This window comes from Misgurnus anguillicaudatus, chromosome 16 (assembly GCF_027580225.2).
Source record: "Misgurnus anguillicaudatus chromosome 16, ASM2758022v2, whole genome shotgun sequence".
Lineage (NCBI taxonomy): Eukaryota > Metazoa > Chordata > Actinopteri > Cypriniformes > Cobitidae > Misgurnus > Misgurnus anguillicaudatus.
This window is the reverse complement of record NC_073352.2, coordinates 21,193,179-21,207,183: the sequence shown is the minus strand read 5'-3', so window position 1 is coordinate 21,207,183 and position 14,005 is coordinate 21,193,179. Positions and strand designations below refer to the sequence as shown.

Sequence of the window (14,005 nt, the reverse complement as noted above, 5' to 3'; positions counted from 1 at the left end):
CTGACGCAACTCAATTTTGGTCTATATATTTTTTAAATGCCTGACCATTACATCAAAGCCTGCTGTGATATTTCTGGGCTCTCTTTTAGAGACTGCTACATTCAGAGTAAATAATGAATACAATCTGAGGCATAATTATTAAAGTACACACGCAGTGCAGTGTGCTAGATATGAGAAAGCCGCTCAGCTGTGAAAAGGTCTGTCCATGCATCAATAACTATACAACTGAGCCAATTACTGTATGTGGTTACGTTTCAAAATACGTTCAACCATTCTAAGGAGAAAAAAGCATTACAGTATATCCATTATAATTTTGCAGCTATTAAAATGGCTTCCACATATCTATCCATCAATCTATCCTTTTAAATCTGTTTCATCAAAAGCACTGCAACTCAAATCCGTATTTGGCTTATTCGCTTTACTAGCCTTTTTTCTTGATGCCATTTTCTAACCTGTTTCGTCTGCCAGACGCCTACACTAGCAGACAAAACTGTCTTTTCAACAGTCCTCGTATCTGAAAGTGCAAGAACAGTTTACCGTCAAATGCAACCTTGCTCGCTCTCCACGTACAGTTACCTGTTTATACACATGCTTACACACCAACTCTGTAATCTTATAATCAATGCCCAAAAGAGGAAAAAAGAGGAAAACAGCACGAAGGCAAGCTGAGCAGGCTAATAATGCCACCACTCCAATGCAGACTGTAAATCAACGTTAAATCAATGCTAAATCAATGTGTTCCTCCCCTGCTGATTACCAGCCTCTCAATACACCACTAAACACTAGCTTCAGATGAACAACTACTCCAGCAAAGTCCTCCCTCTGATGCTAAAGATCAATTCTATGCCAGAGGAGAGGGTCACAGGTGGAAGGGGTTGTTACTCTTAACCCGTTAAACAGATGGATTATGAGTAGCTTGAAGAATTATACACATTAAAGTCTTACTGCTGAAGTGTCAAGACATTAAGAATAAATCACATCTTGTTTATTTGGATGACTGTCTTCGTTGTTTTAACATCTGATTCACTAAACAAATTATGCAGGTAAACCAGTAAGTAGAAAGGTCGCATTTGTCCCACACACTCTTTAGGCAAAATAAATAGGCGTGATAGTCAAGAGAGAGAGAAAGTTGACAATGATTCACCATTATCTGCGATGAGCCAAGACAGGAATAATATCCATGTAAAAAACTATCCATAGGTTTTCATGTTGACTGAAAGTTGAGAAAAGGAAAAGAAAACAAAGGGTGAAGCACTAGAACACATTCTGAGATCTACACAGGAAATTAAATTTGGCCTGTGTAGTCACCGGGACTTTGCGTGAGAAGTGTGCGCTTGCCTCTCTGTGTATTTTGGCAGTAATAGGTGCAGTGGTCAAACCCTCAACCTTTGGACATGAGAAAACCAAATCTCTATAGCACGTGACAATAGTAGGTGACATTTCCAACATGATGAAGATTGAGGGTTGCTTAGGGCAAATATGCACTTTTGAATACAACGCTCGAAGGCAAGCACATACAGACACATGTAGATACAGATGTACATGCACGAAAACACATGAAAACATAGTATGAGTTACCAGGCATTAGGCAAACATGTTCTTCAATTAGATGTGTCATCACTCGTCAGTTCACAGGTAATTTTACTTGACAAATGCCTGAATTTAAGTGAACGATGACAACAGGCCCCGTTTCCAACCCTGTCTGTCTGATAGGCCTCTAAAATATATGGCATGCAAGACTGCCATTGCTAAAAACACTTCTGTGCAAGCAAAAAATTCCGTGCAACATGCAAAGATTGCATAGGCGGAAAAATGCATCCCAAACTTTCCACACCATCATCATGAGGAAAACCTGTATCAGTTTCTTTATTCTGTTTAACAGAAAGATATTCTAATAATTGATGGCATGCACACAGTTGATGGTACCCATAGTATTTGTTATTCCTACTATGGAAGTAAACCGGTATACTGTTAACTGTGTGCTTACCATCATTTAGACCATCATAAAGGATTCAAACAATATGAGGGTGAGCGTAAAGAGATAGTTCCACCAAAAAAAAATGCTGTCATAATTTTTTGTTTTAGGGGAGCTATCCTTTTAAGCTGCTAGGTGTGCTTTGTAATGGCGCTTTTTTTGGCACCATTGCATAGTACCCCATGGTTTGGGTCAGGTTGGGTCAGCTCACCTCACCTCACCTCACTTTGGCTTGCGGAGTGGAGGGATAAATTTGCGTCGTTGTGTCGTTAAATTTGCGTTGCCTACTGCTGTGACATCATACAAATGAGAGCGTTGTTGGAATACATTTCCATACATTCATTTAACGTTATTTCTCAGTTCGCCACAAAATAAAACTGGCCACCACAAATAGATGTTTACACATCGCCTCACATGACTTTTCTGTACAAACACAGGTGGCGTCATTCGGCGCACTTCGCTGAATCTCATTTAAGTTGCATTTAAGCGAATGTGCCACCACAAACTGCAAGTCTGGAAAAAACTGGTGTGGTGTTCCTGATTCTCAACCTGTGGATGTTTTTCATCACTAAATGGGTGAAGGTAAAGCTAGTCTTTTACATTATAGTAATGGCGCTGGTAGTGACGATTCTCTCAGACCAATCAGTGATCTACAGTGTTTTTGCATCACGTTTTGGTACTAACCGAAGTAGTACTAGGTACTACGTATTGCACCCAGTGGAAAAGCTGATTAAAATTAAGCTGACCCAAACCAAACCATGGGGTACTATGCAATGGAAAAGCGCCATAACATGGTCAATGGTTTCTAGCTGGTCTACCAGCTTGGACTAGCTAAAAACTAGCAACAATGTTAAAACACAGGCTTTTCCCTGCAGGGTCCACTCATTTTGCCAATGTTTTCATCACTACTCTTGCTTCTTCGATAACAATTAGCATTCAGAATTAATCTCCTGTTTAGAGACTTACAAACACCATCCTACATTTAATCAACTGCCTGGTTCAATTCCGATCCTACAATATGGACAGCATGAGTCTAAAAGAGCTCAAGCTGCATAATTGAACTACTAATTCCTTTGATTAACTCAGTTTCGCATTAACTGCAATGTAAATGAAAGGGCAAAGCTTTTCAAGACTTCGAGAGGATGGGAAACACCTTGAGTCAGCTTGGAAATGAAGTGAAAGGGTAATATGATTAAGGAAAACACTCTCTGTACATGTTAAATCTTTCTGCTGGAGACTTAAAGCAATATTCAATTACCTGCTCAATCAAGCCCAATTTAATACTAGAAACAGAAGGAAAACATACAGACGGTAGTGGAATTGAACTTCACTTTTCACACAAAGTAAAACGAGCGCGTGTGTGTGTGTGTGTGTGTGTGTGCATGTATGTGTGTGTTTGAGAGAGAGTTAGGCTTTATACCAAGAGTGAGTATTGATCCAAAATCTATAGTGACTGGGTAAAGCTGGGTTCAAACGCAAGAGCTCTTCATATCTGGAAACGGCTTAGTGCCTACTGAGACACCATGGCATTAAGTATAGACAGCATGGGGCTACAAGTACACCTATCATTATTGGTGTGTGTGTGACACTTGATTAGGTAAGTGGGCAAATGAGATTCAGGCACACCCCTGCAGCTCGGCACCACCCAACCGGGCCCCGTTTCCATGACAACACTGGCTGAGAGCCCCAGCAGGACAGGAGATAAACAACAAGCCATATACTACCGCAGGGAAGCAGTTCTGTGTGTGTCTATGTATTCGAGTGTGTATAAGTGTGCTTGTGCACATCATGCTGGTCCTTAGAGATCCAGCAGACGGGCTTTATTCTCTGAGGCTGATGGACAGCAACAAAAATATCCATTGCATTACTAGCAGCCATTCTCTTGAGTAACAGAAAACCTGGCAACAGGGCACATACAGTTGTGGCTAACTCTCTAAGCCCCACAATGGTCGTGGTGGATAAATCCCTGTGCTGGTCACAGACCTGGCAACCTCAACGCCATCTGACTCTGTGGACCGGACCAAGGGGAAAGGGACAGTGGATGTTAAATCCCTAAGCTAGGTGTAAATATGGCAAAAGCGGCAGGTGCGCGGTCCTTAGGCGCTTGGTAAGACAAATATAAAGTAGGAAAATGGCTCCTGAGGGGTAAAGTGGTACAAACACAGACTCCATCAGATTACAGCTGCATACATGGAGAGCTTGCTAAACCCCTATCCAATTCTGCGAAAAGTGAATACTACTCAGAATTTGATTCCGATACATCGAGCACCTGCGAAAAGGGAGGAGGGTTCAACGCACTCGTTCACTCTGAAAATCTCTCAGATCCTGCGAAGCGAATAAATTATTCATAACTCATATTTGGTTAATCAAACAAATTAGATAAAGAACTTCTCCTTCCCAATGCAAACCAGAGAAGAGGAACATTTAATATATTTGTTCATATGCGAGAAAGAGGACGATAACGTTTGCCACACCATCATAATCCATATACGTACTCTATATACTGTTACATCCAGAGACCTTCACATATTCATCTCAAATTCCTTCATTCAGACTGCTGGAACTTAAAACCTAGAGAGCCTTTTAAAAGTCCAGTCCCATATATTGGATATATTGGAGCCACTGTGCTTCTGGTTATTTAAGCTAGCCGCAGATATGCGATACTAAGATTTTCCTGATCAAATACGATTAAGGTGGTTATACTCTCTGTGGTGCTCTTCTGAGGGGAATCAGCCATCGGCTCATAAACCGGAATGACATAGCAGTACGGAAGCGAGGTGGAAAAGAGCTGAGTGTGGTTAAAGAGGTTCGGAAGAGAGAAAGTGAATATATAGTTGCAAAACAAGAGAGAGAAAGTTAGATTTTACAGTATTGCTTTTGTTTTATTATATTGTCATTATTATTTTTATCTAACCCGTCAAGTATATGTATACTGTACATTGTCATTTTCTTACATTATGCACATTGTTTGGCCAGTTATTGCTGTTGATTTGCACTGTTTTGTTTACTTTGTCCTAAGAAGGAAAGAAAAAAGAAAGACTGACATGACTTCACATCACATTCACTAATTAGATGAGTTACATTCGGTGCACTTAATGTCTATAGCCATTAACCACAATGGCAGTATTCCCAGAATCCTTTGCTATTAACAAAACCCCTATCTAGTTATCAGAGATTATGTATTGTGTATAGCCTTGCAGTTTTTCCAGTGTTGATAGAGGCATAGCATGGGATGTTAGTGAAGTCACTGACTCAGAAGTGTGCGTGTGTGTGCGTGTGTGTGTGTGTGTGCGTGTGTGTTTGGCAGGCCCTTTACAGGCTGTGTGCTCAATTACACGCTGACATAACGGGGATGTACAATTACAGCGTGACACTGCGTTCACTCTAGTGCACCTGTCAGACAGCCTGGCAAGGGACGACCCAGGGATCCTTAGATGATGAAGAGGCAGGGGTGGCCACGCACACACCCCAACACAGATGTCACACATACACATACTTAGTCGGTGCATACTCTTGCAACTTTTATACTTTCACATGCACGGCCCCATTTTCCTTCAGTGCCACATCTCTCTCTCTCCCTCTCGTTGCAGGAAAACTGCAGGGCTCAGCACTCCAGTCACTGTTATGATGCAGTAGTGGAGCTCCTGTCTGCCAGGTTTGCTCCAATTTACAACAGGATCCCACAATGCACCGCAGTGGGCGAAGCTAGAAAGCAACCACACCTTTCTGTCCTCTCTCTCTTTCTCGTTTGCTACTGTAGAACAGCAGGGCATCGTCAAAAGGCAGCCTGCACTCCTGAAATAAACCCCACCATGAGTCTTACCTTGCTTTCTCCCTCCCTCCCTGTCTCCTCCTGTCACTCTTCCATGCTCTTTTCTATAAGCGCATAGCTCCGAAGTTGCACTCGGCAATACGTTTCAACTAACATTATAGGTGAAGTGTGTAATTTCTGCACTAGTGCCTCCAAATGGAATTGTGACAATGACTGTTATTTTTCTCAAAAAGTTCACTTCCATCTGCCATTGGTTGGACAAATGGGTAGGCACAACATTGGTTGAAACAAACAAATTATGTTGCAAGATGAAACTATTCACATTTTTTCACGTTACCATTTAAAAGTGACATTTCAAATACCTTCTCCTTAAGGTTTAACGTGCAAGAACCACTTTTTTACTTTCGTTCCAAATAATAAGACTTGATGGAGCTATAAAAACATTGCTTGACATATCAACAATAGATTGTGCCAGTTCTGTTTCTCCAAAGGAAGAAAAGGAAAATGCCTGTGGAAATTTCAGGAAAAGTCTTCATCGTAATTCCATTTAGTGACCTTAGTTCAGACACACTTTACTTTTTCTGAAACTTTTCTGAACATTTGAGAACTTTTAGATAATGGACTGCACTTCACACAAAGCGATTTACTGCTCATATTTAATAATATCCTGCCCTTGCCATCTTAAAAGGCTTCTTTATTGTTTGAAAGTATGTCTAGAGATTGTGCTAACAATCTTGTTGGCAGCCATTGTCAGCTCTTGAAGCGGGGACTAATAGTGGCTATGAGTAGAGAAAGAGAGCAGGGCTCTGTGGGGAAGATCACCCACTTTCCCACCGCACAAGCCTTTCATCTAGACGCTATAGCAAAACAGCACAGCTAATTAAAAACTAAGGAATGTCCAAAACAGATACTTGCACACACACACACACACACACATGTGTGCATCACTCCCTACTTTTCTGTCCTCAAGGGGTCGACAGGATGAATTCAGCATGGAAGCAAAATGCTTAGCATTACTTCAAAAATCCAAGGATAGCAAGCCGTGTGTATGTGTGTGTAGAGCCTCAGCTGTGGTCCACTGCTGCTCACTTTATTATATAATTTGCGGAGGCATTAGATCTACTTCCATAGTCCACTGGGCTTTCACGCGTTTCCCACAATTCCAATTAAGTTGTGCGTGTATGTGTGCGTTGCTGTGTTAAACTGTGTGTGTGGGAATGTAAGAGTGCACGAATCCGTGTTCTCTGTTGAGGTTAAGCCGGACGAGATGATCTATTGCCTGGATCCATTGTGGTTGCTCATTTTTGTGAAGACCCCAAGCTGCACCACAAGCTCCTGTCACAGTGGAGACATGACTGATACGCTCATCACTACCAAGGGGAAAAGTGAGTGAGTGAGTGAGTGAGAGAGAGAAACAAAGAGAACATAGAGTAGAGAGTTTTAGACACAGTCTTCATGTCACTTCCTATCTAGGAAGGACATTCGTAGGAAAATGTTGGAATAGGAAGTGAGAGTGTGGGAAAACACTTTCAGCACATCCAAGCGCATCTGTTTTTGATTTGTTTGGACACACCCGATGCCTCTCTTGTTTTCTTTTACTGTTTTCTCTCATGCATCCATGACTTCTAAAGCGACCAGAAGGCTAAGAGGCGGTCAGTGGGTAAAACCTCCCGAGAGATTTTCTGTACATGATTTGAGAAATGAGACAGTTGTAGAAACAGTCAAGCATCCTTCCAGACCAAACCATGAATACTCATCCCATTTGTCTATATCCTATCCAACCGCTCCCTAAATTTAAGCGCGTGCCTTTTAATTGAGGTTGCCAAGGCGCCCTCAGCACCCAAACAAATCTGCTCTAATGACTTACAAGAAACGTGAAGGTGCCTTGTTGCGTGTTTCTTGCAAGACAAAGACATCGGATCAATTAATGGCGTTTATTCAATTTTTTCAGTGTTTAGTAATGTTTCTCTTTTATGGTTGGATATTTTAGATTCAATAAATATGTATGCAATTGTGGGCCGAGGGAGGAGTGAATGATTCAGAATGTTTGGTGTCTGCGCGATCATTAAAAGAAAACCACATCAAGTCCGTAATGAAAGGATGTGCAAAGAAGCCATAATCATAAATGTGTTACCCAAGTCTATATATAAGGATTTATGTTTAATATAAATGCTGTACACATTATAGCACATTTCTTTTTAAAGACTGTTGGTTAAATGTGGGCTGGAGACTGATTTCCCTGTCTCTTGAATCATTTAAAATTGTTGCATTCTGTGCAATTTATGTTTACCATTACAAAATCTTCATAGGAGACTTGCCAACAGTGAAATGCTGTTTGCAGTTAGTTAAAAGCATTAACAACAACTCAAATCTATTTGTATGTGTCGGTGCACATGCGCTTCAGTGCATCCGAATGTCAAAACAATTTTCCTGTTTTTCAGCTTAAAGAAGTGGCCTGATTGGATGGTACGGGACAGATTGAATGTTGCTGTTATGGAGATGGCTTGTTTGCTCATTTGAGACGAATGATTGCCTTCATTTCCCCTGATATGGGTGTGATAGCGCTAGCATGGCAGTCTATTTGCTCTCCTAAACGAGGGCGTAATGGGCGCTTTGTGCAACGGTGAAGCCCCCCGCGCTTGCTTGGAGAGGCTCTTGAGAAATGAACCCTGACAACTGCGCAGATGTTCAAGAGGCCTTTTTTCTGTTTTGACTCGTGGACCGTTCGTTTGTTTGTTCATTTCTTTGTTTGTCTGTTTAGGAAGCCATTACTAGCCGATACGAACCCTACGTCTCTCTTTAGAGGAAACATGAGAGCGAGAAATTCAAATATATTCATAACCGCTCATAAATACTCCATCGCGCTCGCACAAAAGACATCAAACCGCACGTCTATCGTTTCTACAAAATCGCTTTTTCTTTACCTCGTCTCATCTTTCCATCCCTGCTCATTTTGTCGAATTATTCTACAAAACATTTCACCTGCTCTTGACTCCTCATCCCTCCCTGCTCGTCGGTTCTTTCTCCGTATCTCTTTATCCATTGTTTCTCGCTCTCTCTCGCCCACTTTCCCTACAGAAGACCCACAGACCCATCCATTTCTATTAGGCAGGGGAAATGAGCGCATTAAGGAAGAGATGGGGGTGTCGGGCGGAAATGCCCCCCTTTGGGACGCCGAGCTGGGGTAATGGAATTACACTCCATTATCAGACGGCGATGATTCCATTTAGCGGGAGAGGAGCGAGCTAGAGCCGAGAGATGGAGAAAGAGGAATGGAGAGAGGGTGCAGCTGGAGTTCAGTCCATTTTGCTTCATCTAAGCTAATCTTAGCCTAACAACAGCTACCGTGTTGGCTATCAGGCCATTCCTCCAGGGCCAAACTTCTGAGGCCCTGCCGAGATCAACGGCATAACAATGTGATGTGGTATGCTCTAAACAAATCCTCTATGTGAAACATCAGGTAGACTAATAGACGTCTCGCCTTTGGCAACAGTTTCAGTGATTTATAAAATACTGCTTTCTCGTGTTGATGTTGTGGTTTGCATTACAAGGATAATGCAGTGGTACAAACATACGGGAAAATCAGGCAATTTTACCATAAAATTGGCTAAACCGCATTAAAATGCAGTCTAGTATTGTACTTCTCCTTGTTTGAACATCCAGCTAAAGATGGTTTTGGAACATGATAGCTGGTTTCTTAATGGTCTAACAAAGTCCCAGCATTAGTTGAAACCTCAGCAGGATTTTTTTTAAGACAATATAGTTATTTTCTTTATGAAATGTGACCTCTAGGTAGTGAAAGTATATGTTTTGCTGAGGAGTAAAGCTCATCTCCCTCTAGCAAAGTCAACCTGGTCTAGAGAAGAGATTGAATATTTTTAGACAGTTTTGCTAAGTCATCCCCCTCTGGATATACTTTGCTGTTCCTTGCATTCATTCTTTTGAGATTAGAGATAGAACCAAAGCATGAAAGAGATTGAAAGTGAGACATGGCTTGGTCTTTCTTAGACAAGGGTCTCTAGGAGGCTGTTAACACCTGGTATTAGGATGCATTTTGTCGATCGGATCACAAGCGGACGACGCAAAATACAAAATGGGGTGTAAAAATGTTGAGCTCATCCACTTTCGACCACATTCTGAGGTACAACATTAAGTGGACAAAGAGATCACTGTTCTGGGTACAGCTTTTCTAAATGTCTTTGAGAAATCTCTGGATTCTTTCTTTTCCCCAACCTCCAAATGCTTCTTTAGATTAGAGGAACATCAGATATATAATGCAGGTGGATTTTTGAAACTGGTCTGGCAAAATACTCTCCTAACATAAAAGATATCCTGCATCTCCTGCCAAGAGTGTTTCCACAATGCACTATGGTTATAATCTGCCTGTTTTTATAATGAATTATTTACAATTTTAAATAGCCTAACGTAGGTTGTGTAAACACGGTGTCTCTTTATTGCTAGCAAGACATTTTTCAAGTTGTCTTAGTTTTGACCAGCCCAAGGCTTACTAGCACCACAGAAACACAACCAATGGCTTATTTAAAATTGTCTCTGCACATTAAGGGCCGTTTACAATATAATGCTAACTATAACTATAAAAAATATAGTTTTGAAAATCATTTTATATTAAAGACAAAAGCAGAGTTCACACCACAACTATAACGATAAAAATGCAACAAACTATATTGTTGGCATCACTTTCTGAGCGATTATTTTCCCACCTGATGAACGATAAACCAGCCAATCGAATCTATTTGCACTTCAAGTGCAAGCACACTTCAAATAACAGTGGGAAAGCTTAATGCGGAGATCTATAACATAAAATTACCTCAGGTATCCAGCCCTGATGCAGTTTCTGTACTACATAATGCTTTTTTCCCACCACACTGACTACGCCAAAAGGTATTAAGTTTTTAGATTATACAAACTAGATTCACTGTTTAGACTTAAGCCCGATTTATAGTCGTGCGTAGGTTCGGCTATCAGTAGCATGTGCAAAGCTCTGCGTAGCCTGACGCGCACCTCGCAAAAATTTTAACAGCGCATCAGATCTACGCGGACTGCAAGCGCTGTGATTGGTCCACCAGAACCCCTCCAGTAAGGTAAAAAAACTGTGTCATAGGTATTTCCGTTTGCGATGGTGAAAACAAAGATAAGCCAATTTAAGGAGTAATTTAACTCAAACTGCAACAAAAGTCGCTGTTTATTTACTTCCATCATTGATGGTCTTCTGAAATTATACACAACAAGTTGCTGTTTCTTCTTCGTTTGTGGGTTAACTTGCTAAGCTTCTTCTTCTTTGATGTTTGTGCTGCTACTGTGGTTACACGCGTGGTTACTGCCTACCAGCTGTGTGTTTGCACATCGACACGGACGACGACGCAAAGGAATAAATGAAAACTGACATGGAACCTACGCCGTCGCGGCTACACCGTAGGACTTACGCACAACTATAATGAGACATTTACGTGAAACCAAGTGTGTTTAGGACATCTGGTGGTTAATGTTACTCGCTGTGTAAATTCAACAAGAACAGCATATTTACATATTCAGTAACATGTAAACAATTGCAAAAGTTTTTATTACAAGAAATATAAAAGTATAATGTCATTAAAGGCAAGTATTTGCACGAGTGCTCCGCGCGTGAGCGAATTAGCATAACGTTATCGTTATAATGTGGACGCTAATATAGTTATCATTATAGTAAACATTATAGTTATCGTTATAATGTGAACGGCCCTTCAAACTTGCATAGGAGAGTGTATTTTTACAGCAAGAAATTACACACATCACCTTAAAATTATGCATGTTCGCCTCATTGCGAAGTGACACGTTGAAGCTAATTAAATGTGATGTATTTTTAAAATGTTTTAAAAAATCCATACCGGTTTAATGTGCATAGACAACCATAATTAAGCTACTCATACCGTGATTTCCCCAATGAATGTAAACGCTGTGACTTTGTGGCGCTTTCAAAACATTGCAGCTGAAAATGTCATATATAAGTTTAACATTTATATATTTTAAGGCGAAACGTTTCAGATGAAGTTTAGCACGTCTGACAGGCGAACATTACCGGCGCTGCTTGACATTTTATGTCAACAGCCACGTCTGTGAGTTTTTAATGCAGTACATTTAAGGAAGTCGAAATAAGGAATGAACAGAAAAGGAAGACTTTATTCCCAGGGCCGTAAATGTCTTACAGACGTTAGACCTTGTCTGGCACATCGCTTCATCTCTTGTTTTGACAGAATGTTCTTTAAAAGGCGCACAAGCCGAAATGCTGCTTGCCTTGTATGTCCTCTCACCTTCTTGCCTCACACCCACTCTACCCTTGTGCACACATTACAGCCATTCATTATCCATAGTGGCTATATGAAGCGAAGCTCATCCAAAGAGCAAGGCTTTATTTATAGACTAGCGCTGCTGAATATGTGGCACGACTACTAAAGTCATCTAAAAATGCAGGAATGGGAAAGAGAGCAGTATTTATTTTAAGATCCCTCTTTTATTAGCTCTATTGTACATTAGGGCTATGCACGCATGTGTGTGTGTGTCGTACAGTAACGCTTCCTCCAGCAGAAAATGGCGACCCCAGGAAGTTGGCCGCAATCCATAAAGGTACAGCAGCACCTCCTGGGTCAACAGGTTCAAGTTGAGTCTGTCTGCACGCACACACAACCCATTCATATAGTATACACATCCCAAGGAAATACCTACAGGAATTTCAGTTAAATATATCAGTTAAATAACCCCCACTGCACCCTTAAATTACCCCCACTGCACACTTCTGCCCAGCGTGCTTGATGGCACCTGCCATGGGGTTCTGTGTGCAGCTGTGTGTGTACAGATGCCATAAGTGAGACCTGCCTTGGTGACCCCCCTACAGACATGCACACAAAGTCCAACGGCTCCAGTTAAACCAGTGATGTGGAATGACAGGCGTGACATTTAGGCCTCAGTCCACCTCAGTCTCTTAGTCATACTTCATCTCTCTCGTTCTCTCTCCCCCTCACGGTCCTTCCTTTGGCTAATACTCCAGCTATTCTTGATAACTCTTTCTGTATGCCTCTCTTTCCATGCCTCCTGACCTCCTTAAGAGTGTTTGTGTGCTTACACACACACAGCACTTCTGAATTTAGTAATTGAAATTCTAAAAGCTTCCAACGCCAGCCTGCCTTTTGGCTATGACTTCCACCCCCTCTCGCTTTCTCTCTCCCTCTGCGTAGAGGATTCTTGGCCCGCTCAGGAGCACCGCCGTCCGGGTAGCAAGGCGAGGCGGGCGCTCCTCACTTCAGGAGATACAGCATCTCCCTACAGCTATAGCTACAGTACAGTGGAGGTGGATTACATCTGGTCTTCCTGGAATGTGTGTGTGTACTAATCACTGGGTCATTGTTGCAGCATTTTGGCAAGAATAAATACATTTTATAAATCCCACCACATTTTTTTATTGAAAACATATTTAAATTAGCAGTTACTTTGGTTTAGTTCTGACATTTAGGTCACATGGAAAATCAAAATTAGCTTAATGTTCATTGTGTGTGTGTGTGGAATGTATAATGTACAGAACATTCTGTGAACCTTGATATCTTGATGTCATCTATCAATAGCTCAGTACAGGTCAGTAAAGCAATCGCAAGTTTAAAAGAATGTCTTAAAGATGTAGAAAGTCTCAAATCTTAGAGACTGTATTCAAACTGGATGAGTTTTGAAAGTGAAAAGAATGGAGTGATAGTAGAAAAGGGAGGGTGACACGCCACCTCTTCTTACCATTCTCGGGATGCTCCATCTCTCCGATGCTGCCATCTGGGGTGGTGCGTTCGTAGTGGTCTTCGGGTAGGGCGAGGGGCCCGATACGAGGCCCTGAAGAACTCTTACTGCTGGGAGTCTCTGACTCTTCAAGACCACTGTCGTAGTAGCTGTGTTGAGAGGGATCCTGCAGATCTTGTGCCTGATTGGCTGTGGAGAAGGTCACTCGACGATGCGGGAGCTGTGATTGGACAAAAAGAGTGCATAGATGTAAGATCACAGTACGAACTAACCTAAAGTCATAAAACATCAGTTTATAGCTCACATATTTGTGCTTAGTTGTGTATAATAGAAACTTGGGCTCTTTCAACTTGGGCTAGCAAGCAATCACCAATCACCTTAGCAACCACATAAGCAACTTAAACACTAAAAACTCCCAAAACAGCACTAGATAAGCATCTCATGTAAAAATCTAGGCCAATCGTGAGGGTAACTGTGTTGATCAA

The 14,005-nt window shown here is 41.5% G+C and overlaps 1 protein-coding gene across 6 annotated transcripts in view; it reads right to left on the bottom strand.

Moving 5' to 3' along the window:
- pcdh1b (protocadherin 1b) overlaps positions 1-14,005 on the bottom strand; it is a 188,809-nt gene that overhangs the window by 46,284 nt on the left and 128,520 nt on the right. For 5 of the 6 annotated variants that reach the window (XR_012357973.1, XM_073854338.1, XM_073854337.1 and 2 more), the window contains exon 4: positions 13,521-13,740. Coding sequence is in view for 5 of the 6 variants with exons in the window: in XM_073854338.1 (XP_073710439.1) it covers positions 13,521-13,740 (220 nt within the window). In the remaining variant the exon portion in view is untranslated. Of the gene's footprint in view, positions 1-13,510; positions 13,741-14,005 lie in introns of all 6 variants that reach the window. The other variant, XM_073854340.1, reaches the window with a different exon arrangement.